The sequence below is a fragment of the Podarcis tiliguerta genome, assembly GCF_965153285.1.
Source record: "Podarcis tiliguerta genome assembly, chromosome: 5".
Lineage (NCBI taxonomy): Eukaryota > Metazoa > Chordata > Lepidosauria > Squamata > Lacertidae > Podarcis > Podarcis tiliguerta.
The window spans coordinates 71,230,026-71,256,817 of NC_139538.1; the positions used below are offsets into that span (position 1 = coordinate 71,230,026).

Below are 26,792 nucleotides of genomic sequence, written 5' to 3' on the forward strand. Positions count from 1 at the left end.
ACCTATGGTAGTAGGAGTAGTGCTGTTGGGACTGGCCTTCTGGCAAGCCCTCTGATCCCTCACACTTTTCCTCACTCTCACTATTTTGGTACTTTTGCTGGTAGTTGCATGAAACACCTCTAGGCCATAGATAATGTTGGTACTGATTATGGTTAGCTGCATATTTACTACCTTCCACTAGAATGCCATCAGAACCTGTAACGTTGGCTGCGTCTGCATCCTTCTCTCTTTCAATACATCAGACTATTGGAATTTATTCACCTCAAGTACTAGGAGTCTTAATTGATGCAGTATTTTTCCTATTGGGAAGAGATAAGGCACTTGTAAAAAGAATACAAAATTCATTGGAGCCAAAGTAGGAGCCTAACCTTCCAGAGGGCTATGTAGAACTAACTGAGAAGCAATTTGTTTCGCATTCTCAAATTTGTGGAGCTCAGGAAACATAATGGTCTCATCTTTAATACTTGCCTTTTAGTAGGGTTCAGGTTTTAATTTGCCATCAAAGAAGATGTCATATGCCCATAGTGATCACCAATAAGTTTGCATCTTTATAATGAGTCTCACAGTCCTGGACAATATCTTTATGTTCCAAACTCTCATGTTCTGTACTGGCATAGCAGCTTCTCAGAGAGTAGAGACATTATATTCAAACTTTTTTTTTACAGTAATTGCAACAGTTGTAGTTTACAACTTGTGTTAAATTTATTACATGTGCCAATGGAAGGTTGGCTGACATCTAAAGACTTGTTGAGGTTCGTGCTTTGTGCTAGAGGAATTTATGACTACTTTATAAACAAATGACACCCCCCCCCCCAAGCCATAGCATAAGTGACTTTTGTCATTCTCCTTGGTTTCAAAAGCAATTTTTCGTGTGACCCGAGGAAATTCTGTTTAGGAAACACAACTCCCAAAGACCCATTGGACTAATAGAAACCAATTCACAGTTCTTTGGATTATGGTTGATGTAATTGGTAACCTATAGTTATAAACATAGCCTGGGACCCTCATTGTAGGACTACCTTTCCTACATGGATTCATTCACAAACTGAGGTCTAATTACAATAAGCACTAGATAAGATTGAAATACTGTTCTTAATGGATCACTTGATCCAATGATAGGTGTACAGCTTGTACCATGTGGGGTTGTAGTCTACCTAAAGATGGAGGCTCATCGCTTTGGGGTGCTCCTTGATGCCATTTATGGTGATTTACAAATTCATTTTACTAGTTTTGGCTGGTGTACAAGTCATGCTCTTTGCTCGAACATAAGGACCTCCCTGTAGCCATTTATGTTTTACTATCTTCCAGAGTGGATCACTGTAATGCATCCTACTTGGAGCTAGTTGGAAAGCAGTTGGGGTGGTGGATTAGTGACATAGAATATTATTTCACCAAAGCCAAAGACCTGGTTAAAGAGAATCATTTTTGCCTGGCGCCTAAATATATGTAATGAAGGCACCAAGTGAGAATGTTACATGCGACCCCAATTTCTGATCAGTGTAATCTTCCAGGGGTTCCTGGTGTACAGGGTCTATGTTTCCTATTGGACAATGAGCCACAGCTGAGACTGTGTTGTCTTTATGATATGTGGTTTATTTACACATATACAACCTGAGTCTAGGTGGAGAGAGTTCAGCACAATCACATTTCTAGAGGATCTCTTCTCTCATAGGCACAGCATCATTTGAGTCCCAAAGACATAAATCAGCCATTTTCTCTTTTACAGCCTGTCTCAGTTAACCCACATGGTGTTCTCTGTTCCCCTTCTTGCTATTTGCTGCTAACAAACTCCAAGGAATTTTCCTCCCACCCGTATCCAGCAAACTGAAATCCTAACCTAAACCCTTTTGTGTCTACACACTAACATGCAGCTGAAGGAGGGGCCCCACCCCTTATCACCTGGAAGATATTAACTATTTTGTTAATAACCCATTATCTTTCTTTTGTTCTACATGATGGCTCTTCTGCCAGGTGATTTCCTGATCAGAAAAATCTTGTTAAGCCAGGAGTTTAGGGGATCCTTGCCGACCCCCTCCAACTTAAAACACTACCCCTCTCAGGAAAGCACACATCTGATCCCAGATGTACAATAACAGAAAGAAGGGGGGACAACCCCCCAAAAAATGTTGATAAATGTATAGTTTCTGATAATTTGAAATGGTGAACTTATATACATATGTTCCGTAAAGCAATCATCTTCCTGCATCCTCCCAGATGTGCTTAGGGACTAGAGAAATTCTTATTGAATCATGTATTTAAGTGCTTACTTTGTCACTTACGGCTTCTTTCCACTTCCCTCATTTAAATGTCACCTTCAACAGTCACATAAACAGCCTAAAAAGCCCATTTGGTGAAATTAATAGTGCAGGTTTAAGCTTAAATTGTGTATGCATCACAGCTATCTCTTCAGTTTTTTGGTCACTTTCGTCTCTGTTTGATCCTTGACGTCACACAGCAATTTTGCTTTCTCGCTGCAAAGAGATTCTGCATGTTTCTTTCCATAGGAAAGCCATGGATATTTTGACTAGTCTTAACTAAGTAACTTGTCTGTTTTTGTGCATGTGTTAAAACATTTTTTAAAATGGAATATTGTTTTGTAATGTACGGTGAGTATATTTTCAAGTCTTGCATCCAGGTGGCTCATAGAATCTTAGAGCACCCAAATCTAATTGTCAGCTTAGTGCAGTAGGCTGTTTGCCTCTTCTAATCCTCAGTGAAGGCAGATGAGATATTATGGATCATCTGGATAAAAGCATTACAAAGCCCATAAATCCCTGGCACTACCTCCTTCCATAAGTTTTGTTGATGTCTGCCAGGAGGGTGAGCTTTCCACATTTTCAAAGCAGAGGATAGCCCCATAGGGAGAGGCTTATTTATTTATTAATTAAATGTATATTGTTTTATTCTCTCAGTATATAATTTTTTTAACCTTTTTTTTTTTTTTTTTGCATGCTCATTATATATTACTCCTTGATGTAGAAAATACTTCAGTAGCCTGTCACCAAAAGGCATGAGATAATCCTACTTGCTTTTTTATGATTGGCTCAAACAGACATACCATCCAAAGCAGTTTTGAGCTCCAGAGCTGAATAAAGAGCAGTAGGGAACAGTAGCCGGCAGACACATTGTTGTTTGAAGCTGAATAACTTCAGTCAAGTAAGCAGACTTGCTTTCCATCTGAGGGCCAAACAAGATGTGATGGGGCAACTGTCTTCATAGCTTCCCCACTCATATAAAACAAGAGGCAGGTCCCTAATCTTTACATGAAAACCCTCCCTGCCTTATTTTGTTACACTCCATTGCTTTAGGCTATTTTTCCTCCCAGGCTGGCTTATTTCCATTATTGAAGTAGAGCACAGAAAGGTAATGTGTTCTTCCCTCCCCTGCATGCTTTTGTTCCTTCAAATAATACACACATACCACTTTATGAGCAGCCAGCACAGCCAGGTTGTGTTAATGTATCTATAGTGGCCTTCTATGTTTAGTTTGGGCCTTATTTCACTAACTTGAAAATTAGTAAGTATTGTAGGATTGGATTTCTTTTCCTCTGATGTTTAAAAATGCCTTTAAAAGATGATGTGTTTTCAAGAAAAACAGGACTGAGTTAACAGACCTGACAAGTGTTTGACCACACAGGCAGCGATCATTTTAGGTGCGTCTGATATGTGTGCAACCACACACTCGTGCATTGCACCAAACCTGGAAGTGACACAAAAACGTCACAATAGGGGGTGGGGCAGGATGTTTGCAGGCTTTTTCAATGTATGATTTCACAGAAGCATGCAATGACCTAGAATGCAACCCCCTTGCCAACTGGGCATTGTCTGTACGGTGCTTGAATTTTGAGAGAGTGCTGTGGGCACCAGTCAGAAAATGGCTGCCATGGGGGAGCATGAATTGTACTTGACAAGATTGTCCCGTGTGTCTTCCACTGAAAAATGCCAGTGACAAGAGAAACTAGCAACCACTCCTTAGATCCCCAGTTCATGGGATCCAGAATTCTATTGCCTCTGGGGACAGGACAGGCAACGACTCCTTCTTTGAGAAACCTGAACCCCATTGACCCCAGTTCCATGCAGTAAGCCAACACAGCTCTTGGCCTGCCCTATGGCAACCAGTCCCAGCAGGCACCACTGCAGCCCCAAGTGCAAGGTCGGCCAGCCACCCAGCCTTAGGCTCATCTGCAAATGAGAACCATGAATGCACTGGGAACTAATAAAATGAATCTGACTCCTGAAGGAATAACAGACCAGCAACCTAGCACGATCCCAGAAATTGCTCTTCCAACTTCACTTGGGACAGCAAACTCCTTAATGAATGATGACACAAATTCGATGTCCACAGCTTTACCACCTTCAAGTACCAGGGTGAGGAAAGCCTGGCACGAGCATGTCATTCAGGATCTGTGCAATCATTTAGTGCACAAACTTGTGCAAGCCATCTTCCCAACTCCTGATGCAGTTGCACCGTAAGATCTCCGGATGGAGAATCTGGTGGCTTACGCTAGGAAAGTAGATTTGGGGGGGGGGGGGAGGTGGCCAACACAAAATTAAAGAGAGTGCTGTCATTGCTTCTTCCCTCCTACTTCTGCCATAGACAACCTTAGGCTTATTGGGAGGCAGCTATGTCCTACTGCTCCTGACTGTAGAGATCACACAGGATATATCTGTGTATATATCACATAAAAAGGTAAAGGACCCCTGACAGTTAAGTCCAGTCGCAAACAACTCTGGGGTTTCGGCGCTCATCTCACTTTACTGGCCGAGAGAGCCGACGTTTGTTTGCAGACAGTTTTTCCAGGTCATGTGGCCAGCATGACTAAGCCACTTCTGGCGAAACCAGAGCAGCGCATAGAAATGCCGTTTACCTTCCTGCTGGAGTGGTATCTATTTATCTACTTGCACTTTGAAGTGCTTTCAAACTGCTAGGTTGGCAGGAGCTGGGACCGAACAACGGGAGCTCACCCCCATCGCAGGGATTCAAACTGCCTACCTTCTGATCAGCAAGCCTTAGGCTCAGTGGTTTAGACCACAGCGCTACCCACGTCCCATATATCACATATGCACACACTATTGAGCGTTCCAGCAGTACTATGAAGAATATATAAGGTGGCTACACCACACTCACACTCTTGCATACATACACACAGTCACTGCTCACAGACCACAGACATACATGCACCTTTCTAACATTCATACATACACTACACCTATCCATCTCTCCCTCGCCACTCAAACCGCACATAACATGCAGACTAGATAGTTTATACCCCCCCTCTCTCTCTCTCACACACACACACACACACACACACACATGTGCATCTATCCCTCTCTTGCCTAAGTGCACCATCTTCCTCTCTCATACACTTGGGAGTCCACAGGATTATTTTCTGGTGGGGTGGGAGTTTTTTCCATGTGGTGGGCGCCAAAGTAAAACACTGAAATGGTGGAGCTGTATAATTTATCACAAAAAAAAAAAAAAAATTGAGAAGAACTGTTTCTGTATGTTCTGCCTCATATCTCGGGTTCAATAAATGCTAGAAACTTCTTTTTAAATTAAAACTGGAGATCAGGGAATTGCAGTTCATTTTGGGGCACCCAAGAAGGCCTTCACAGGCAACCCTGAGAAATGCAGTAATAGGTCCACCATTGTACTTCATGCTGTTGAAATACAATAGTTGGGGGGGGGGGATTCCTTCAGTAGAGAGTCCTCTTGTATGGAAATAAGCAGATGTCTTTTATATTCTTTTCTTGCATTTCGTGAATATATTTCAGCCTTTGTCTAATCATAGTCATTGACCACTCAGTATAGATTTTTACTTGTCTTTGAAATTCACAGATAAGAAAAGCATTATTTAACAGTGTTTTAAAATAATTAATCTTACTGTGATAATTTTTCAGAATCCACCCACACTGTATAAATTGTGTAACAAAAGAAGTGTATACAAATGCACTTGTTCAGATTCAGCAATGTCATCTCTTTGTTTCATTTTGTTGTATTAATGGAGGAGTGTCTGAATTTGGGGTTTTAGAGCATCCAAACTCCAGTTGGTGTGTAAATCAAAATGTATTTAAAGTTCAATATGCTAGTTTATAAGGCAGCATTAGTTTTATTAGTCACACAAAAGATGAAGGTATCTATGTTGACCCATACGATTTTGATTATCCATATTAGTACAATGCCTTTTATTAAGCCAACCAAAATATAGCAAAAGGGTGTGCAAGCTTTTGCGCGCTCCTAAAATTCTTGACCAGGCTAGAAAGTTAACAGAGCACTTGGCAGAAGTGAGATGACAACAATTATGACATTGAACCCATGGAATCTTCATCTGATCAGTCTTCAAGGTGGAATGGGAACTGGGTAGCCTATGTGCAAATGAAGCTCTTATATGGAGCTTTTCCTGCTGGGAATAAGAGGCATAGCAATGGTTGATTCACAATTTCTGAAAAACTTTCCATCCTTATGTGTGGAAGCCTATGTGTTTCATCTAAGGTTGGAGAGATTTTCAGAGATGGTAAATCAGCCATTGTTCTGCTTCTTGTTCCCAACAGACCTTGGTGCAACTCAATAGCTGCATAGATTCATTTGTATTTTTTTCTGTCTTCTCCGTTATTATGTTTCAAGACTGCCACCAGATGCAGACCCCATGGCTTCAACACCAACCACAAGCTGCCCTCTCTCCCCCATATTGCCCTGTTCACCATGTAGCTTGATGAAGCATTTTGGAAAACTTAAAAGCTTGCACTATTTTGTTACATTTTGGTTGGCCTAATAAAGAGATTGTCCAAGTACAGAATTTGACGGTAGCTTTATTGAGGTATTGTAGTCTTAACTTGCAGATTTTTTTGATCCAAGAATTTAAGTGGACTGATTTGGTGCTATTGAAAACATGCATGGAATAGAGAAGTATTTAAAGCCATTTATTTATTTGGCAACATATTGGATCTGGGTCCATAATGGAGGGGGGGATCGAGCATTTGGGACAACTTCTGTCACTTGTCTGCAGTTGTGTTCTTCAAATTGTTGGATTGAAGGAAATAAACTTCATAAAATACTAAATGTGTATAACATAGGGTTCTTCTTAATTTCTGCTTTAGGACGACGTAGACAGTTTAAACCCAGTTCTCAGGGACAACCCACAGCTTCAGGAGGAAGTAAAAATCTGGGTAAAGGAACAAAAGGTGCAAGAGATTTTTATGCAAGGTAATTTTGAGAAATATTTTTTTCTTCTAATTAGGTCCCATGAAAATTAATACTGAAACATGATTGGAGGAAAAATTATACTGTAAGTAGAAATGTGGATTTGTTTTCAAAATTTATTAAATGAAAGTATATTCATATTTCAGAAACTGTTGTTTAGTATATGGTAAATAGCTCAGTAGTTCAGTAATGCCATTAGCCATGATTTACTTGGTTTCTTGTGCTGAGGGGGGATGCTTTTAAAAATCAGGTGTAATCGCATGTATTATGAATTATTGTCGCTTGAACCATTTGTGAGTAGTGAATTTAAAAAACAGTTTGTGGTTAAGTCCTTGGAGCTGACATGAAAAAGGGACATGACTGACATCTTCTGAGTCTGTGACCCAAGTTTATGTATTAAATGTAAATACGTGTAATATTGTGCTACATTAATGGTACATTTTCCAGGCAAAGAAAGGGTGTCAGCAAGTAATATTCTGCAGGGACTGGAAATGCTTTTTCAGTGGATTTGATTCCCACAGTAAGAGTATAAGGAGTCCTGCTGGATCTGATCCAACGTCTGTCTAGCCCATCTTGTTTCTCACAATTCCAGATGCTTCTCGGAAGCCCACCAGCAAGACATGAAGGCAGTATCGTTTTAGCTGCAATTCACAATGCTCCCATACTTCTACTGGATCTGTAGTAATATTTTTTCATGCATAGATAAGAACATTCATAGGGCTAGGTAAAAGTAAAGGGACCCCTGACCATTAGGTCCAGTTGTGGCCGACTCTGGGGTTGCGGTGCTCATCTCGCTTTATTGGCCGAGGAAGCCGACGTACAGCTTCCGGGTCATGTGGCCAGCATGACTAAGCCGCTTCTGGCGAAACAGAGCAGCGCACGGAAATGCCGTTTACCTTCCTGCCGGAGCGGTACCTATTTATCTACTTGCACTTCGACATGCTTTCGAACTGCTAGGTTGGCAGGAGCAGGGACCGAGCAACGGGCGCTCACCCCATTGCGGGGATTCGAACCGCTTACCTTCTGATCGGCAAGTCCTAGGCTCTGTGGTTTAACCCACAGCGCCACCTGCGTCCCTTAGTTATTGTTTAGTTATTGACAATTTTGGTGCCACCTGAGGTGTAATGTCAGTATGATCTTTTTCACAGAACTTTTTCCACACTACACTACAGTTCAGTGCTAAAGCAACAAACAGGGAGCATAGGAACAAAACTTTAATGCAGAAATGTCTAAAATCTTAAAATAAGCAGACTAAAAATTTCCTTCTTAGACTATTTATGCATTATGACTTGTAGGTAATAGCCATGGTATTTCCCAACCAGTTTTCAGTATAACCAATATCCAATTTTAGGATATTTTGTTCACAAAGCCCCCCCCCTTTTTTTTAAAAAAAATTTGTAGTATTTTAAAATAGGAAGTTGTTTGTTGGTTACTATGTGCTCTGGTCCATGGGGTCACGAAGAGTCGGACACGACTGAACGACTAAACAACAACAACAAATGTGATTTAAATGCATGTTTCATCTGCTGGGTTTTATAAATTAATGCTTGTTATTGCACAGTAGCCTTGGGAAGGAGAAAAGGCAGCTGAATGATTTTGATATTTTTTTTTAACTACTGCAGAGGCTACAGAGTTCTGTGGTCACATTTGGGGAGCTGTTGGCAGCTGTGAAACCCAAAACTTCAAGAACTACATTGTTTCTACTCCAGAAGCATCTGGGCATGCAAACAGCTGCTGTGGAGGTTCTGTTCAAGAAGTTAGGCTTGCTTGATCATAAAAATGCCTCTGTATCCAAAGAGAAGTATGCAGTAGACTTAAAGGCATAATGGAAGTTCGGTTTTTGGGGGTGGGGTGGGTTACAATGTAAGATAACATCTGTGCTGCATGCGCTTTTAAAACCAAGCCATGGATTGGAAAATTATTGCAATAATCCTCAAAAACTATTTTTATTTTTATTTTTGAAGGACCATATTCCTTAAACGGCTATAGAGTGAGAGTATACAGACAGGACTCTGCCACCCAGTGGTTCACTGGTATAATAACTCATCATGATCTATTTACTCGCACTATGATTGTTATGAATGATCAGGTAACTATTTCTTCCGTGTTTGTCTTAAACATAAATAGGTTTGTCATGGCTTTGGAACTGTTGGCCTAAAATTGAATTGCATATATACATTGTTTTAAAATATTACTTAACACAATCATTTAAAACTCAAATCTGCTTATTCAGTTATTACCTGAACAGTAAGATAAATAAAATGTGGATGAAGGGAATCATGTCTGTAAGGATTCATTGTTGTTGTTTTTAAAAAGTGCTGTCAGGTGATAAAGTGGCTATAAATGCCTACATGGAACAAAGGAAACCAGAATGCATATTGCAGTAGTCTTTAATATTTTCAGGGCATAAATACAGAAATAAAATGGAGCTGGGGGGGGGGATGAAGGTCTATTTTCCTTAATTGAGCTCCCCAAGATAATGAAATGGTGGGATAGAAGTAACGGCCAATATAACCTTTTGTCCTATTTTCAGTTAGTGTTGGTTTATAGTTATCATTAATCACTCATACTACTTTCCCTCTGAAGCTGAAAAAAAATCTTCATCCTGTATGCTTTATTTTTGTTTGACCAGTTAAAAAAAATTTGAAGGATTTTCAGTTTGGGACCAAAGCTGGAACGTTGGCATTGTTCTTATAAAACATGTTAACATGTATCCCCCCCCCCCCTCAGTATGAAAGGATGCCACTTCTTCATTCCTTTTGAAGTTGTTTCAAGTTAGGACATAAATTTTGTATTTGCAGCTGGCATTCATATGGAATATATAAATAAGAATTGATTCCCTTTTTTTGTTTTTCAAAATTAACCAGGTTTTAGAACCACAAAATGTGGATCCCTCTATGGTTCAGATGACCTTTCTAGATGATGTTGTTCACTCTTTGTTGAAAGGTGAAAATATTGGCATTACATCACGACGCAGGTCTCGTTCCAACCAGAACAGCAACACAGCCCACGTAGATATATTTTTATTTTAAATTACATTGCCATTTACTTTGTTAACTATCTTGTATTAATGAATTATAAATGTATTGCTCTTTTTATTTAGGGCCACTATACCCGGGCACAGGCAAATAGTCCCAGGCCAGCAATGAATTCCCAGAGTGCAGCACCTAAGCAAAATTCACATCACCAGCAGCGGAATGCTCGACCACATAAAAGGAAAGGCTCTGATAGCAGTGTGCCTGATGAAGAAAAGACAAAAGAGGAAAAATACGACTATATCAGTCAAGGAGGTATGAACATTTTTCAAAGGGTTGGAACAATGCTTCTTCAACATAGTACTAAATAAAGGATTGATTATTTATTTATTTATTTCTACAGAAAATTCCAAAAATAAGAGCAAACACTTTATTTCCAAAAGAAGAAAACCAGAAGATGATGAAAAGAAACTCGGTATGAAGAGGCAGCGGATAGACAACACTTCAGACTATTCTGAGAGCAGTGACTCAGAAAATTCAAACAAAAGACTGACAGATTCTTCGTCGGAGCAGAATTCAGAGAACGAATTGAAAAGCAAGAACACTTCAAAGATAAATGGGAAAGAAGGAAAATCCCAGAGCAGTGATGGTATAGAGGAACAAACACTAATAGACAGCCAGTCACCCTGGCATGAGATACAGGAAGATAAAAAACATCAAGAAACAGATAGGCCAGAGTCAGCTGACTTGGAGCTGCAAGAAATTTCACTCCATCAAGCCGAGCAGCCAACAGTTTATGATAGGAATGCAAATGATGTATGCATTCAAGAGTGCAGTATAGAAAAGCAACAACCCAGGGAGCTCTTACCGAATGAGCAGTTTGTGCCCAGTTGCCCTACACCAAAAGGTTGTATTGATATAAATATTGAAAACAGTTCAACTATTGAGGCCCAGGAAAACATATCAAATACTTTTGGTTTGCAAACTCGTCAGAAAATGGAGCCTCCGGGTAGTGATACAAAACATCTGTTTACAAATTCAAGCTTTCTGGAAGTGAGAAAGCTGGAAACTGATGAAAACTGGATTAATAATGCCAACAAAATGGATTTGATACAACCAAAAGTTGTGAAAAGTACATCAGCAAATGAACATCATAATTCTGAAAAAGTTCCGTATGGCTCTGTTTCATCTTTAACTGTCATTTCCATAGCAGAAGAGGGCAGAGTACGTAAACAAAGTCCAGTCTCTGATGTAGTGAAGTCAAAAGCTGCCCCACTGATTGAAACCCCTAAAATCAAGTCAAATTCTTCACCTGAAGTTAAATATAAACACGCCCAATCTCCCGACACTGTGAAGTCTAAGGTTAATTACCAGAACAGCCATGTTACTGGAGTAACAAGGTCAGCAATTAAAACTGAACATGATTTGCCTAGGTCTAGCTTTCATCCAGTTCCAGCTAGAGTTAGTTCAATAGAAGCTACTAAAAGTCCTCTTATCATTGACAAGAATGAACATTTCACAGTTTACAGAGATCCCGCTCTTATTGGACAAGAAACGGGAACTAACCATATATCACCCTATTTACATCAACATAACTATCCTCCTCATTCCACTTCCCATAGAACTTGTTTAAATCCAAACACTCATCACCCCGCATTAACTGGTGCATCCCATTTGTTAGCTGGGTCCTCAAACCAAACTCCTTTGTCTGCTATTAATACACATCCTCTTAGTAGTACATCTCACCATTCTGTTCATCACCCGCATCTACTTCCTGCAGTGTTACCTGGAGTGCCTACAGCCTCTCTGTTGGGAGGCCATCCACGACTAGAGACTGCTCATGCTAGCAGCTTAAGCCATTTGGCATTAGCACACCAGCAACAGCAACAGATGCTACAGCACCAGTCACCACATCTTCTTGGGCAAGCTCACCCTTCTGCTACGTATAATCACCTGGGACTTTATCCAATTATTTGGCAGTATCCCAACGGAACTCATGCATACTCAGGACTTGGAATACCTTCATCTAAATGGGTCCATTCTGAAGCTTCTGTTAATACCGAGGCTCCTCTGAGAAGGGTAAGTCATGCTCAATCCCCAGTTTATTATACATTGGGATAATATCATATGATAACTTGATGTGGTGTGTAATCTGTTCATAGTGCTTTATAATTGCCTTAACAAATTTAAATAATTGCTGCTTTGTAATCAGGCTTTGATTCAAGAGGGGAGGGGGAAATGAAACATGTCATAGTATTGTATCATGTATATTATTAGAGTTGGGTGACTGAGTGCAACACTTATATTTGTGCTTAAATTCTGCTTTCTGGTGAGAGGTTGGGAGGCACTTTAGGGTTGTTTTAAAAAAGAGAAATCTGGATTTATAGGGTTTTCTCTTTCTTAAAAAAAAGAGTCATTGTAGAAGCTTACAGAATGTGGGGATACTTAAAACTGAAATTCAAAGACTCAAATGTCCTTAGCTTTGTAGAAAGATTTCTTTCACCCATTACTGTAGTATCTTAGCGGCAGAATGTAAGATGCTATAATAGGATGGAGGCCCGATACAGATGCAGTAATAGCAGTCTCCTAGCCATGATTAGGAGATTGGAAGCATGCCACAGGCTCATGTATTCTTTCTCCTTCTCTCCCTTTCTGTTGTTAACTAAGGTGCAACAGTACATTTGCAGCAGTGGTAACTAATTGATAGCTTTTAAACCGGGGCCAGTGGTTGGTTTTCAAACCTTTCTTAGTACCAGTGCAGACTTAATACTGCACCATACTAATTCTAACCAGAGAAAGGGGGCTGGGAAAGAACATGGCAAGCTTCCAGGCTCCTAATCATGATATCATTAGCATTGCATCTGCACGAGTCTGGTTTCACCTCAGATCGTATAAATCTTTCGCCTTTTCTAGCTAGTTAACTAACCCATTATTGAATCTATTGCTATTGAAGATGTTTCATACTGTATTTTGTAGTAAGTGTGGCATGGAAGATGGTATAACTTTGGCTGGGAATTGTGTTCCAAAAATGGGCCACAGGTGATATTTCAGTTTACTTTTAGAAGATGCTGACCACAGATTTTTCTCCTACTCATTTGGTATGCTTTTCTTTTTAGTTAAATTTAACATTTTACCTTGCTTCAGAATAAACTGCATATTTTTTCATCTATTTTGAATCCTTATTCAAAAATAGGATAGCCGCAATCATTTAATTGTGTCACTTATACCTTAAACAATGCTAGCGCAGAAAAACAGTTTGGCACCCTAGGGTTTTGATAAAATGGAGTTATGCTTATGTTTAGGTTCCAGTAGTAACTATAAAGTCTGGTTTTGTTGCTGTTAACAGAATACTCCTAGTCCTTGGTTACACCAGCCCACCCCTGTGACCTCAGCTGACGGTCTTGGGTTAATGAGCCACATACCTGTAAGACCATCCAGTGCAGAACCACATCGGCCACTTAAATTGACGACACACTCTAGTCCTCCATTGTCAAAAAGTATAGCGGATCATCATAAAGAGTAAGTTTGCTTTGTTTAAATTTCTAAACACAAGAGGTAAGATAATGCCAATGAAAGAGTGAGGATGGTTTACTTGTTTGCTTTTTGTATTTAGATTTAAGTCTCTGGAAACTTTGCATCACATATCACACTCAAAGGATGACCAACAGGAATGTGAAAAGTATATTAAGGATGAATATATTATTACTATCACCTTCACATTTGCATGGCATATTTCTTGTTTAGCGTATTAATGCGTTGATGTGAAACAGAATTATTTCAGTTCTGCTTTCTGTGTCTTTGTACAGAGAATTGGAAAGGAAAGGAATTTTTGAACCTTTACGTTCAGTTGCAGCTACTCCAGCAAAGTCAGATGTGGAGCATAACAGATCACAGACCGCAAAAGAGGGCCATTTGCAAAGACACTTTGTAGACCCACTGCAAAGGTCACTTCAAGAGACAGGCGAGAGGCTAAGCAAGTATAAAGAAGAGCACAGGAGGATACTTCAAGAAAGTATTGAGGTTGCTCCTTTTACTGCTAAAATCAAGGCACTTGAGGGTGAAAGGGAATCATATTCCAGAATATTGCCATTATCATCCTCTAGCCCCAAAAGCCATGGAGTGAAACATGAGAAAGATTCAGAACTCTACAAAATGAAGCATTCTGTACCTCAGAACTTGCCACAAAGCAACTATTTTACCACTTTGTCTAACAGCGTGGTCAACGAACCACCACGAACATACTCCTCCAAAGAGGTTTCAGGTATGTGTGCCGATAAACAGAGCAGTTGTCCTTCAACAGCTTCTGCTCAGTCACTCACTTCTTTCACTGCATCTCTTTCAAAACCACCACCTTTGATTAAGCACCCACCAGAGTCTGAAAGCTCAATAGGCAAGATAACAGAGCAGTTTTCACAGCAAGCGACCTCTAATTCAGCAAATTCTTTCAGAAATGACTCCAGAAGTCCTACTCAGTTGTCTGTTTCATCCTCAAGTACACTCCGAACAATGCCCGCTTTGCACAGGGCACCGGTGTTTCACCCTCCAGTCCATCACAGTTTGGAGAGGAAGGAAGGAAGTTACAATAGCCTTTCTCCTCCAACCTTAACTCCAGTGCAGCCAGTTAATGCTGGTAGCAAAATCCACGAATTACAGAAGCCACCAACTTTAGTACCTGAGCCGAAGGAAGCACAAAATGTTTACAAAAGTGCTTTGGAGCAAAAATTTACAGATATGTGGAAAAATAATAATATTCCAAATAATGACAAAATGGAATGGCACATAGAGAGGAAATTGCCTTCTGCCACAGCTTCTGTCATTGTACGTCCACCTTCACGTACAAAGTATGATACAGTATCTGTTGTGCAGACAGCTCCGAAAGAGCGAGTTGTTGAAAGATCGCTGATGGGGATAAACCAAACCGATTGTCCCAAACCAGCGGAAGCCAGAGAGACTGGAAGAATAGTTATGCCGACCGTGAACTCAGACACAATTCATGCCCAGTATGAAAAGAACTTGCCAGCTGCCTCCCAGGGCAGTGTTCCCAGTTCTGTCACGCCGACTACGACGACACTATGCAGCACCAAAACGGATGTAACAGCATCTGTGGCTACTACTGGCGTTCCAATCATGGGCAGTTCAGAAGTGACTTACTGTTTGTCCAATGCAGCTTTAGCTTGCACGTCAGTAGAGAGTACTGCCTCCACAGCCATAAACCAGGAAGTGGCACACATACAAGAATGTGGCCTGAGCACCGCAGCTCCAGTTACATTAGCCTGCAGCAAAACGGAAAGTGTTCTTCAGGCCAGCTCTGGATTCTCTGGGCCATCTGATTTTATTCACTTGAAAAAGCACAAGGCAGCATTGGCTGCTGCTCAGTTTAAAAGTAGCAGTGCCAGTGATACAGAGTTGACTGCTGCGAAAAATCCAATATATCCAGCCTCCGTTTCCCTAGACAGTACTGTCATCTCTGGTACAATAAACAAAGCAAATACTGTAGGCAATGGGCAAGTATCCCAGACGAGTCAAGGGAACTACCACACGAAGCTGAAAAAAGCTTGGCTCACAAGACATTCGGAAGAAGATAAAAATACTAATAAAAAAGAGAATTCGGGGAACAGTGTCTCAGAAATCATTAAGCCATGTACTGTTAACTTAATAGCTTCTACGTCAAATGATTTGCAAAATAATATAGATTGTAAAATGCTGGGGGAAAAGCTTGCGAAAGAAGAGAAACAGACAAGGCGAAAAACGAAAAGGACGTATGAATCTGGCTCTGAAAGTGGAGATTCTGATGAAAGTGAGAGCAAATCAGAGCAAAGGACTAAGCGGCAGCCTAAGCCAACTTACAAAAAGAAACAGAATGATTTGCAAAAGAAAAAAGGCGATGCAGAGGAAGAAATAAAGCCAAATGGTGTTCTTAGCAGAAGTGCCAAAGAAAAAAGCAAATTGAAGTTACAGAGCAGCAGCAGCAATTGTAAGTATATAGTTAGCATACAAATTGGAATGTAAGAACATTAGTTGTTGTTTTTATTGCAGTCAGGATTGTGTGTCTTTTATACTTTAAAAAAAACACCACCCAATACCAGGATAAGCTTGAATTTTGAAACCTATCTAAATTATGCATCTGTATATGTGTATTGTACAGTTCTGCTGTCCGCTATGCTTTCTTCAGACATTCATTCTGAACGTGTGGCGAGGCTGTGGGAATGCTTTAGTGTAGCTCCGTCCCTTCAGTATAACCCCACAACACTCCCAAACCGACACATGATGGACTGAGTCTGTAATGGTCACCGTCATGGTGTAGAGGGGTTTCCAGCACAGAGACAGAAACTCTCACCAGTTAGGGATCTTATCCCTGTATTCTACATGTGTTAAAAGACTCAGGCCATTGATCAGAACTGACTGATTTTGGCTGTACTGTAACACTGTTGTCAGTTTTACTATTTACAATGATACTATTTAGAATTACTATTCACAAGTAATTTTAGGACTGCAACAAAACAGTGCTGAAATTGTATAAATGCTATAAAAGGGACACTTCAGTTTACCTAATATTCCTAAGTGTTACAACTTAGAGGTTTATACAAATTGTTATTGTAAGCAGCTGTGTATTACCCCATTTTTGAACTGTTATTTTAAAATGTTATTTTTTACTGATCAGTACTTACTACTCAATTCCAATCCCTGAAGCTACTTTCTGACTCATGCCTGTTTACTTCTTCCAAAGCATACATCTCTCTCTCTCTCTCTCTCTCTCTCTCTCTCTCTCTCCCTATGCTTTTCCTGTCTCCCTGTTGCTACCAGCTGCTTCCCCTTCTAAAGATTCTTCATTTCCTGTTGCTGTGAAGAACTATTCCTTTTATGTATTTCTTTTCCACTCTGTGCACATGCACTTCAGTTGAATTGGTTATCATTTTCACACTCAATAATAATTTAGGATTGAGCATGTGATATGGACCACACTGTTTCTGTCTAGATTCTAAAATTAGTTTTTGCAATGCACAGTTCCTTTAGGAGTTAGCAGATGAACAGATGTGTCCTTCCTCTTTATGTCTCCGGGCTGGTTCAACAAAATAATCCTTAGCCATATATTCTGCATTTTCTTATTTCCCTCACATAATTGTACGGGGAAACTATACTACATGAACCAGTAGAAAACAAGCTATGTGCGCACTGCAGGAATTTATGATCACAGTAGCTCCATAAAGTACTACCTCAGCAACAGAAATCACTGCAGAGCGTAACTAGGTTGCATAGCACTTTCTACTCCCAAAGGCAGGCAACGATGCGTCAGACTAAAATAATGTGAAGAAAAATCAGTGGCACAAAGAACCATGTGACCTATAGCAATGTTAATGTAGCCGTTTGTGTTAGTGTTAAGGCAGTGTTTGGGAGCGTCTGGCCTGTGGGTCCTAAATTGGCTCACGAGGCTGTTTTCCCAAACCGTGTCAGCCTGCCCCACACCCAATGTCATATGAGGCAAAAAGTGACAACCACAAAGAAACAGTTGTGAATCTAAAGTGTGTTCTTCAGTGTTCCTTGGCAAGTGGCGCTCCTTGATCAGTGCTGACAGCAAGCCCTTAGAAGTAGTTCGCTTGCCGGTGCAGTTTGAATTCAAACCATGCCTGCAAATGAATATTTTTCCTCTACAAACTGGCTTTGTAGATAGCTTTGCTATCTGCTAGACTTGGATCAAATGTTCAAACAAGTCACCCTTTGAATGAACAAACCATGGCTTAGCATTAGTGCAAGTCAGACCTTAGACACTTGAAAAATGTAAAGTGTCACAAGATTCAAGAAAATGTGCTTGCTGCCAGGCTGCAGTTTTTTAAAATTTCCTATCATGATTGGCTGATAGTCTTTTGTGAGTACTGTTTTAAAGACTGAAATCATAGCCAGGATATAAGGGACATGAGACCACCACCTTGTTTGAAGCATAGCTGGTTCTGAGTCTAGTTAGTGCCTGAATAGATGTGCCACCTTGGGTTCTATGGTATAAAAAAGGAGGGATGTAAGTGTTTGAAAACAAACTAAATGTTTCATTTGTATTGTACATTACTGTCCATATACAATACATAGGAAATACTTTTGCACTGAGGCCAATAAATGTATTAAATGTTTGCAATCCCATTTTTCTGAATTTTTGGAAAGGAGATGTGTAAAAGATTTTACTTTGTTCTTTCGAAAATACTTTCCTTTTTTTATACTACTGGTCTTAACAAGAAAAATAAATAGGTAACCATAGTAGTTCACAGAAGCAGAGTCACAGATAAGATGTGTTTGAAATTATACTGCCTTAGTGGTTGTACTGACAAAATGAATGGGTTATCATCCATTCGCCTGTAAAATATGGGGCAAATTGATAATAAAATTGGTAATTGATAAAAAACAAAAATAGCTTGAATAAAAAAGTGTGAATTCTCCCATCCGCCCCCACCTATTTTCAAACACTTTTGTATATTTTAACATACATGGATTCATCCTTTTTATTGCAATATAAACACTTTTACTCAATTATTTTTTTAATGTATTTTAAATTTTGTATCACGTATATATTCTTTTATAATTGCAAGTTGCTTTGAAACATTTTTGTAGTAAGTGATTAATAAAGGCAATAAATAATAATACTAACTCCCACTACAGCTTCTGTTAAACTCTAAATATTAAGTCCTGATTACATTGTCTTTCCTTTTACTAAAGAAGTTGTCATTTTTGCAGCTGGCATACCTCGTTCAGTATTAAAAGACTGGCGTAAAGTAAAGAAGTTGAAACAGACGGGAGAATCCTTTTTGCAGGATGACTCTTGTTATGAAATCGGGCCCAATTTGCAAAAATGCAGAGAATGTAGACTTGTAAGAAGCAAGAAAGGAGAAGAATCAGCTCACTCACCAGTGTTTTGTAGATTCTACTACTTTCGTCGGTAAGTGAAAAACTTTTTTTCTTTTTGAGAAACCAAGTTTTATTTCTACACTCCTGTTGTAGCAATGCCATTACGCTTTGAAGAGGTGCAGTTTGAAACACGCTGGTGTAGTGATGCATACAAGCTAGAAATGCTTTTGAAATTGTGGGTAGTCACTTTTTTACCTCGCTCTTCAGTTAAAAAGCTCCCAGAGTGCCTTATGTAGGATCAGTTGCAAACAATGCAGTACCTACCAGCAGGTTTGCAACAAGTCGTGGGGAGGCAGCAATCTCAGGCACCAGTTCTTAAAGTTTTGATGTTCTTGTCATGGCCTACTTGAGTGGAAGCAGCTCAGGGAGAGGAGAAAGAAATGGATCTGATCTATCAACCAAGCTGATGAAGTGGACCCTGCTTCCTTTTTCTTACTTTGCTAAAGCCTGGTACTTATAGAACTCTTACATTATCAGAACACTGCCTCTGACACTATTGCACATTTCTGGGTCTAGATGTTGTTGGACTCCAACACCCATCAGCCCTGGCCAGGATAATCCATCCTTAGGGCTGATGGGAGTCCACAACATCTGGAATGCACCACTGGTGTAAATGGGCGGAATGGACTCCCTGATGAGGTTGTGGACTTTCCTTCCTTGGAGATCGGATGGCCATCTGTCATGGATGCTGTAGCTGAGATTCCTGCATTGCAGGAAGTTGGACTAGATGAACCTTGGAGTCTCTTCCAACTCTGTGATTCTACGAAATATTTTTCTTTGTGTAAACTCAATTGGAGCTTCTCTTGCAGCAGGTTTTGGTGGAGGTGATTTAACAAAATATTGAATCCTTTATTTTAAATCCAAGGTCTTTGGCTTAACAGGTTTGTGATTTTGAACTATAGGCCACTTCTCAGATCTTTGAATCTAATAATAATATATTCATGCATATTATGCAGCATGCTCTGTTCTTGGTGCAGGGTGGCCAAAGGCAAAAATGGGTGGAGCAGCTGAGGTGACTCTGCCTTTGTGTAGTAGGCTTCATTCCTGCCACACAAAAGTCATATGTATGGGACTGGTATGTATAAGGAGAAAGTGAGAGACTGTGGGAAATGCAGCTTTTCAACAGGAGAGAACCTGAAAAGGAACCTTTACATGGAGCTCCACAGAGGAAAAAGCAGGGCCTTTGTGACATCAGCAACCATTGAGCCAATCACCAGAACAGATGTACATGCCTACTAGTAACTGAAGGACAGAGGCAAAGAGATGACTAAGGATTGGAGTAACAGTTTCTGATGTCATAAAGGCAATACTTTTTTCCTGTTCACAACAAGAAGGATGAGCTAGGACTGAATAAGACTGAAGGGAAGAGAGGAAGGAGACAGTAGCCTGAGGTAAGAATGAATGTAAGGATGTAGCCAGCGACTATGTTCCCAAGTCATAAAGGGGGGGGGGAAACAAAATGGGGTGTGACCTGCAAATTAATCCCTGTGGTTTTGTGGTATTATTTTTGTTGCTGATATTGTATTTATGTCATTACATTCTATGCCAAACACATATTCAACTAATAGAAATGTTGAAAAGCTTTCTAGTAGTCACGTTATGTTGATAATGAGTAGATTGAATAGTGAAAAAATACCATTATGTAACAAACTTCTCATGTTTGGGTGCAGATTAATAATTAAATTCTATGAAATTATTGTTTTATATGTGGCATCAATGTATATAAGGTATATAAAGCAGAAACAGGTAATCTATATTTCAACTGTAGATTCTCCAATGATACACTGATACCACCATCTCCCTCTTAGCTTTCCAGCAGTACCTTGTCTGTCTCTGCCAACAAAATGGTTCAGGGAGAGAACCAAGACAGATATATACATTCTCATGCTGCCTTTCAGAAACATTGGACATTAGCCAACCATAACATGTTTGACACACAGTTAACATCGAAATACAGTTTAAATTGATCATGATTTTGATACTTATGTAATTTGTGTTTTTTTGTTTTGTAGGCTTTCTTTTAGTAAGAATGGAGTGGTTAGGATCGATGGCTTTTCTTCTCCTGATCAGTATGATGATGAAGCAATGAGTTTATGGACACATGATAATTATGATGATGATGAAATTGACCTAGAAACTTGCAAATACATCTTAGACCACATAGGTGACAAATTTTGTCAGTTAGTGACATCTGAGAAAACAGCCATGTCCTGGGTCAAAAAGGATGGTAAGTATCCAACTTTTTCTGAATAACTCTGTTCAAAAGTTAGTTGCTGCTTTTTAATGTGGCTCATCCATCGTGTTCTTCCTTGGGATTTTCCCTATTGCATCAAAATGTTATTTTATTGTACTGTTGAAGTGGTACAGGGGGATACAAAAATGTATTGGAATAAATGTCCAAGACATGAACAAGGTGGGCTACCCCAAACTTACTGTGGTTGGGAGGAAGGGTGGGATATAAATTTAGTAAATAAAATTAGCATGGGTTCCATTCCCAAAGCAACAACAGTCTTGCTAGCTTGATTTGTTCCATAACTTTTCTTTTCTTTTGCAAAAAAAAGGATTTAATATGATGTTTTGTAATTATGGGTTGTCTCAACTGTATCTTTACTGGCTCTTTGGAAATGAATGCACTTTTATTAAAAAGTGCAAAACTATACAAAAGAATCAAAGTGTGGGGCGGCAAATGCACTTTGCAAATCAGTCTTCCCTGAGCTAGTATCCTCCACAGGGTTTGTACTATGAGCCCCATCAGCCCCAGGAAGCCCCATGGTCAGTGGTCCTGGATGATGAGAGTTGCAGTCTGGAGGGCACCAAGTTGGGGAAGGACACCCTAAATCAAACAGGTTTTCAGCTGAAATTTCATTTATGTGCTATAATTTTGCAGTTGTTTGCCTTTAAATTTCAGTACTTGGTCTTCTGTTTACTCTGTATTCCAGCCAAAATAGCTTGGAAGAGAGCAGTCAGAGGAGTCCGTGAAATGTGTGATGCATGTGAAGCCACTCTGTTTAACATTCACTGGGTCTGCCAAAAATGTGGATTTGTGGTCTGCTTAGATTGCTATAAGGCTAAGGAAAGGAAGAGTTCTAGAGGTCAGTGCACTTTTTGTAAGAACTAAAGATAATAGTTAAACATTTTAGAACTGCTTGTTTGAAGTTTTAGGTTAGTTTCTATTTAATCACAAAAACTGGATACAAAGTAAAATCACCACAAGTGTATTCAGCTTTGTGCAAAACCACTGCTCTTATGACTGTAGGTTGTATGTTTGGAAGGCTGATCTAAAATTACTGTGTTTAATTGAAGTTAATAAAAAAAACGTAATTGATTCTATGATGTAAACCAGGAGTAGGCAACCTAAGGCCCAGGGGGCGGATGTGGCCCAATCGCCTTCGCAATCTGGCCCGTGGATGGTCCGGGAATCAGCGTGTTTTTACATGAGTAGAATGTGCCCTTTTATTTAAAATGTATCTCTGGGTTATTTGTGGGGCCTGCCTGTTGTTTTTACATGAGTAGAATGTGTGCTTTTATTTAAAATGCATCTCTAGGTTATTTGTGGGGCATGGGAATTCGTTCATTTCCCTCCCCACAAAAAAATATAGTCTGGCCCACCACAAGGTCCGAGGGACGGTAGACCGGCCCATGGCTGAAAAAGGTTGCTGACCCCTGATGTAAACTGTTAATGCCTTCACAGATAAAGAATTGTACGCCTGGATGAAATGTGTGAAAGGGCAGCCTCATGATCACAAACATTTAATGCCAACCCAGATCATTCCTGGAACAGGTAAGATCATAATGAAGGTCAAAGCTTTTGTATCAATGAATATTGGTACTGCATTTCAGGGTTCATAGCTAGTGCTGCAGACTCAGAGGTATTGCGTCTCTTTTCCTAAGATGGAAGGTATTTCACAATGTTCTTGAGCCTCAGAAGGAAATGTGCTTTCTGCACATTGTCAAGCCTTCATCTGAAAAGGCACTCTTTTGTAAACCAGGCCGTAGCTGAGATCAGAATTTTAAGTATAAAATTATAACTTATTTTGTTCCTGGTCATAGTTTATAAACTTTTATAGATCAGTGAAGGCTGAGGTCTGATTGGAATGATGGTTACATCAGTGTTCCACATAGCAGAAGTGTAAAGTATGGATTTGTTCAAAAGCTTTTTGCAGGATTTTAGGAAAGAGATCAAGACCTTTTACTTCATCAGAGTTCATGGGACAGACCAGGAGTAGCCAACCTGGTGCCCTCCAGATGTTGCTGGACTTCCCCTCCCGACAGCCCAAGCTAGCTTGGTCAGTTTTCAGAGAGAATGGAAGTTTTAGCCCAACAACATCTACATATACACTGGCTAACTTGGTATAGAACGAGCACCTAGGGTCCTCCTGGTTTTAATGAGTTTAACTGGAAATGCTTTTTTGTTTCTTTGATTAGCTAGTGATGGTTCTTGGTGCATTTTAAATACATTTTGATTTTATTGTGTGTTTAATTGGATTATTCATGTAAACCATCACGTACCTGCAGCAAGTGGCCATTGCTGTATAAAATGTGCTGCTGCCCTTTGTCTAGGGTGGGAAAGCAACACAGAAAAAACATGAAGTGGCAGGCCAGCATTGCTTTTAAAGGTTGCAGTGTGCAGGAAATGCTGTTTTAATGATGGTCGTGCTTTATGAGCTTTGTTTATTCATGCGTCAAGCCCTTCTCTGCCTTTCCCCATTAAGTATCCCTCTTGTTTGTGTCCCTCAAATTCGGCAGCTTACCCTATGTAATAAAAATGGTACTTAACCATGTTAACAAGATTTTTTTATTTAAAAAAATGACATCTTTTAAAAAATCATGTTGAAGATAGCTAGTGTCAGAATTTTGCTGTTTATTTTGGGGTAAAATTCTGAAATGTGTTGGCAAAGGTGGAACTGGTTCTAAGGGTTTGGTCTCTATTCTCTTTGGTGTGCGGATGCAGATGAAGTTTGAGGTGGTCAGCTTCAAAACTGTATAATTCATTGTTTTCTTAATATTTTATAGTATTAATGGAACTTCTTGAAGCAATGCATAATCTTAGAGAGAAACATGAGATTAGAGCCCATTGCCAGTGTGCCAGCAAACAGAATTTACAACTTGGCAAGTTCCCTTCAATGAATGGTGTATCTCAGGTAAGGCCACAGCTTAGTGATCAAATATAATTTTGTTAATATTTGTTATGACACTTTTAAGATGCACAGTTGCATATGCTATTGACTTTCAGTGCTGCTTAACTGTGCATCACTAAAGCATAGTTTACATATGCTGCATTAGGGTCTTAAAGTAATTACTGTTTTATCATATGCAAAGTGCTTAATTGAATTGTTGTGTCCTACAGATTTTGCAGAACGTCCTTAATCACAGTAATAAAATTTCTCTGTGCATACCTGAGTTGCAACAGCAGAAGGCATCTCAGAAATCTGAGACAAACGGTAATACAAGCCCAGGAAGTGACGTGAGCACAGACAGCAAGTTAACTCCTCCTGAATCCCAGTCACCACTGCACTGGTTGGCAGATCTAGCAGAACAAAAGGCCAGGGAAGAAAAGAAAGGTAAATAATGGGATATGTTGATTAGAAAGCAGATTGCGGGTGAGATCCAATATAACATTAGCACAGGAAGTTTGAGAATCTTAATTTTGTTCAAGAAATAGCACACAAGCTTAACTGTCACCAATAACAACAACAACTGGTTGTGTTAGGCAGTTGCACAACAGCTTTGAGAACAGCAACAGCAACAACAACTTATTTGTACCCCGCCCATCTGACTGGGTTGCCCCAGCCACTCTGGGTGGCTTCCAACATATAAAAACATAAAACATTAAACCTTGAAAAACGTCCCTATACTGGGCTGCCTTCAGGTGTCTTCTAAAGGTTATATAGTTACTCATCTCCTTGACATCTGATGGGAGGGTGTTCCACAGGGTGGGCACCACTACCTAGAAGGCCCTCTGATAAGAATAGGACTCCCATTGGATTCAGCTGTTGTGCTGCACAAGATTTCTCCTAGTACAGGAGTGGAGAACCAGTCACCCTCCAGATATCACTGGACTGCCATTTCCGCCAGACGCAGCAAGTGTGGCTAATGATCAGGAACAATGGGAGCAATAGCCCAACAACATCTGGGGGCAACAGGTTCTCGACTTCTATGCTAGTGGGATGGGTGGCTGTTGTGCAAGCAGGCTGCCACAGAATAGGCCTCCTTTACACGTTAGATTTCTGAAATGACAGGTGTTTTGCAAGATTACCCAGTTTATCGTTAATTATCATTACAGGGACCTACATTATCATTACGTTTTTTTGTTGTGTAAACTTTCCATGTTAAGAAAAATGTATGTTGCATGGGCAGGAATGAAGAGGATAGGAAGGAACAAATGGTCCTTCTAGAATAAAAAGAAAGCTAATTCAGACTTCCAATAATCTCGTGGAAGCAGGCAGTACTGGAGGGCTTTGCCTTGATTTCTGTAGACTGAATGACACATTACTCCAGAGGAGCTGTGAATGAGTCTGCAGCAAAAAGACCAACCAATATGGTTCGGCTGCTTGTTCATACATTCATGTTTACAACTTTTATATTGACAGTGTGGTTACAATATAAATACAGCAGAAGTAGAGTAACGCTTGGATATACTGCAAAAAGAGGAACTGGGGAGGGTGAGGAGTGAAGGAGTGAAGCTTTAGTGTTTCATTAAGACAAAGTATTTGTTTACTATGTAGCTCTGCAAATGCCTGAACAGGCTTTCAACTTCAGCCGCCTTATTTGGTCCCTCTCTCCTTTTACAGATTGTTTCTTAAAACCGCACAGAGGTTTTGTTTACTATCAAGCAATATATACATTTTGTTTAAATATTAGCAGTAGTAATACAATGCGACTTCTAATGAACAGCAGAGCTAGGTGGTGTTTTCTCAGGAGTCCTGGGAGAGGGTAGTGAATATCCCCTGTGCAATATTATCACAAAAAGCCTAGCCACATCATATGCCTCTTTTCTTCAGCCCTCGTTCAATGCCCTCCTTGTTCTGTTCTGTGAGCAAGAAATGCCATCTGTAACCAGAAAATGTTAAATACAGAAGGATGCCTAGGGGCATAGAAGAGGCTGTGGTGAATATGAATTCTTCCAGCACATTTATATATTTGAGCCACAATCCAGCACACAGGCACATTTATATTCACTGAAGTCAGTGGTTGGAAGAGTGTTGGATTATGGTCATGAACTTCAGTATCATTCAATATAACTATAAATTACTTTAGCATTTTGAGATTGGACGCAACAGCTAGCCAGAAAATAAAAGTAATTTATTTCTTTCATGAATTTTCAGACTCACCAGACTACTATTAGTGTTATTTTTTCACAAAAATGAGAAATTGGGGGCGGGGGGGGCGGGTTATATTTCTTACTGGATTCCCAAAACACTAGGGTCAGATTCATATGAAAACCTTGTTACCCCACAATGTGAATGGCCCCCAGACTTGCATACTTCTCCTCCTGCTCTTTCATACCTGTAAGGAGGAGACTAGAAATCTTTGCTTCCACTTTGAAACTATCTTTGGTTCCTTATGATATATGAACTCAAGGAACTACTAAGCTATGGTTAGGAAGAACAGACCAGGATCATATTGTGGTCTCATTCCAGCTTTTTCTCAAATTGTAGTTCTCAAATTGTTCTTCTGACACCTCCAGGGGACTTTGATTAGTTTTAAACAAAAGTGGGTGTATCTGGC

General features: G+C 39.9%; 1 protein-coding gene across 7 annotated transcripts in view; it reads left to right on the top strand.

Moving 5' to 3' along the window:
• The window catches only part of JMJD1C (jumonji domain containing 1C), a 115,272-nt gene that overhangs the window by 77,864 nt on the left and 10,616 nt on the right, over positions 1-26,792 (top strand). For 6 of the 7 annotated variants that reach the window (XM_083439892.1, XM_083439893.1, XM_083439890.1 and 3 more), the window contains 13 exons: positions 7,098-7,203; positions 9,165-9,289; positions 10,068-10,211; positions 10,304-10,490; positions 10,579-12,254; positions 13,522-13,694; positions 13,982-16,149; positions 18,894-19,095; positions 21,077-21,291; positions 22,004-22,156; positions 22,756-22,845; positions 24,078-24,205; positions 24,412-24,625. In XM_083439892.1, the coding sequence (XP_083296018.1) occupies positions 7,197-7,203; positions 9,165-9,289; positions 10,068-10,211; positions 10,304-10,490; positions 10,579-12,254; positions 13,522-13,694; positions 13,982-16,149; positions 18,894-19,095; positions 21,077-21,291; positions 22,004-22,156; positions 22,756-22,845; positions 24,078-24,205; positions 24,412-24,625 (5,482 nt within the window). In that variant the 5' untranslated portion in view covers positions 7,098-7,196. The remainder of the gene's footprint in view (positions 1-7,097; positions 7,204-9,164; positions 9,290-10,067; positions 10,212-10,303; positions 10,491-10,578; positions 12,255-13,521; positions 13,695-13,981; positions 16,150-18,893; positions 19,096-21,076; positions 21,292-22,003; positions 22,157-22,755; positions 22,846-24,077; positions 24,206-24,411; positions 24,626-26,792) is intronic. The other variant, XM_083439891.1, reaches the window with a different exon arrangement.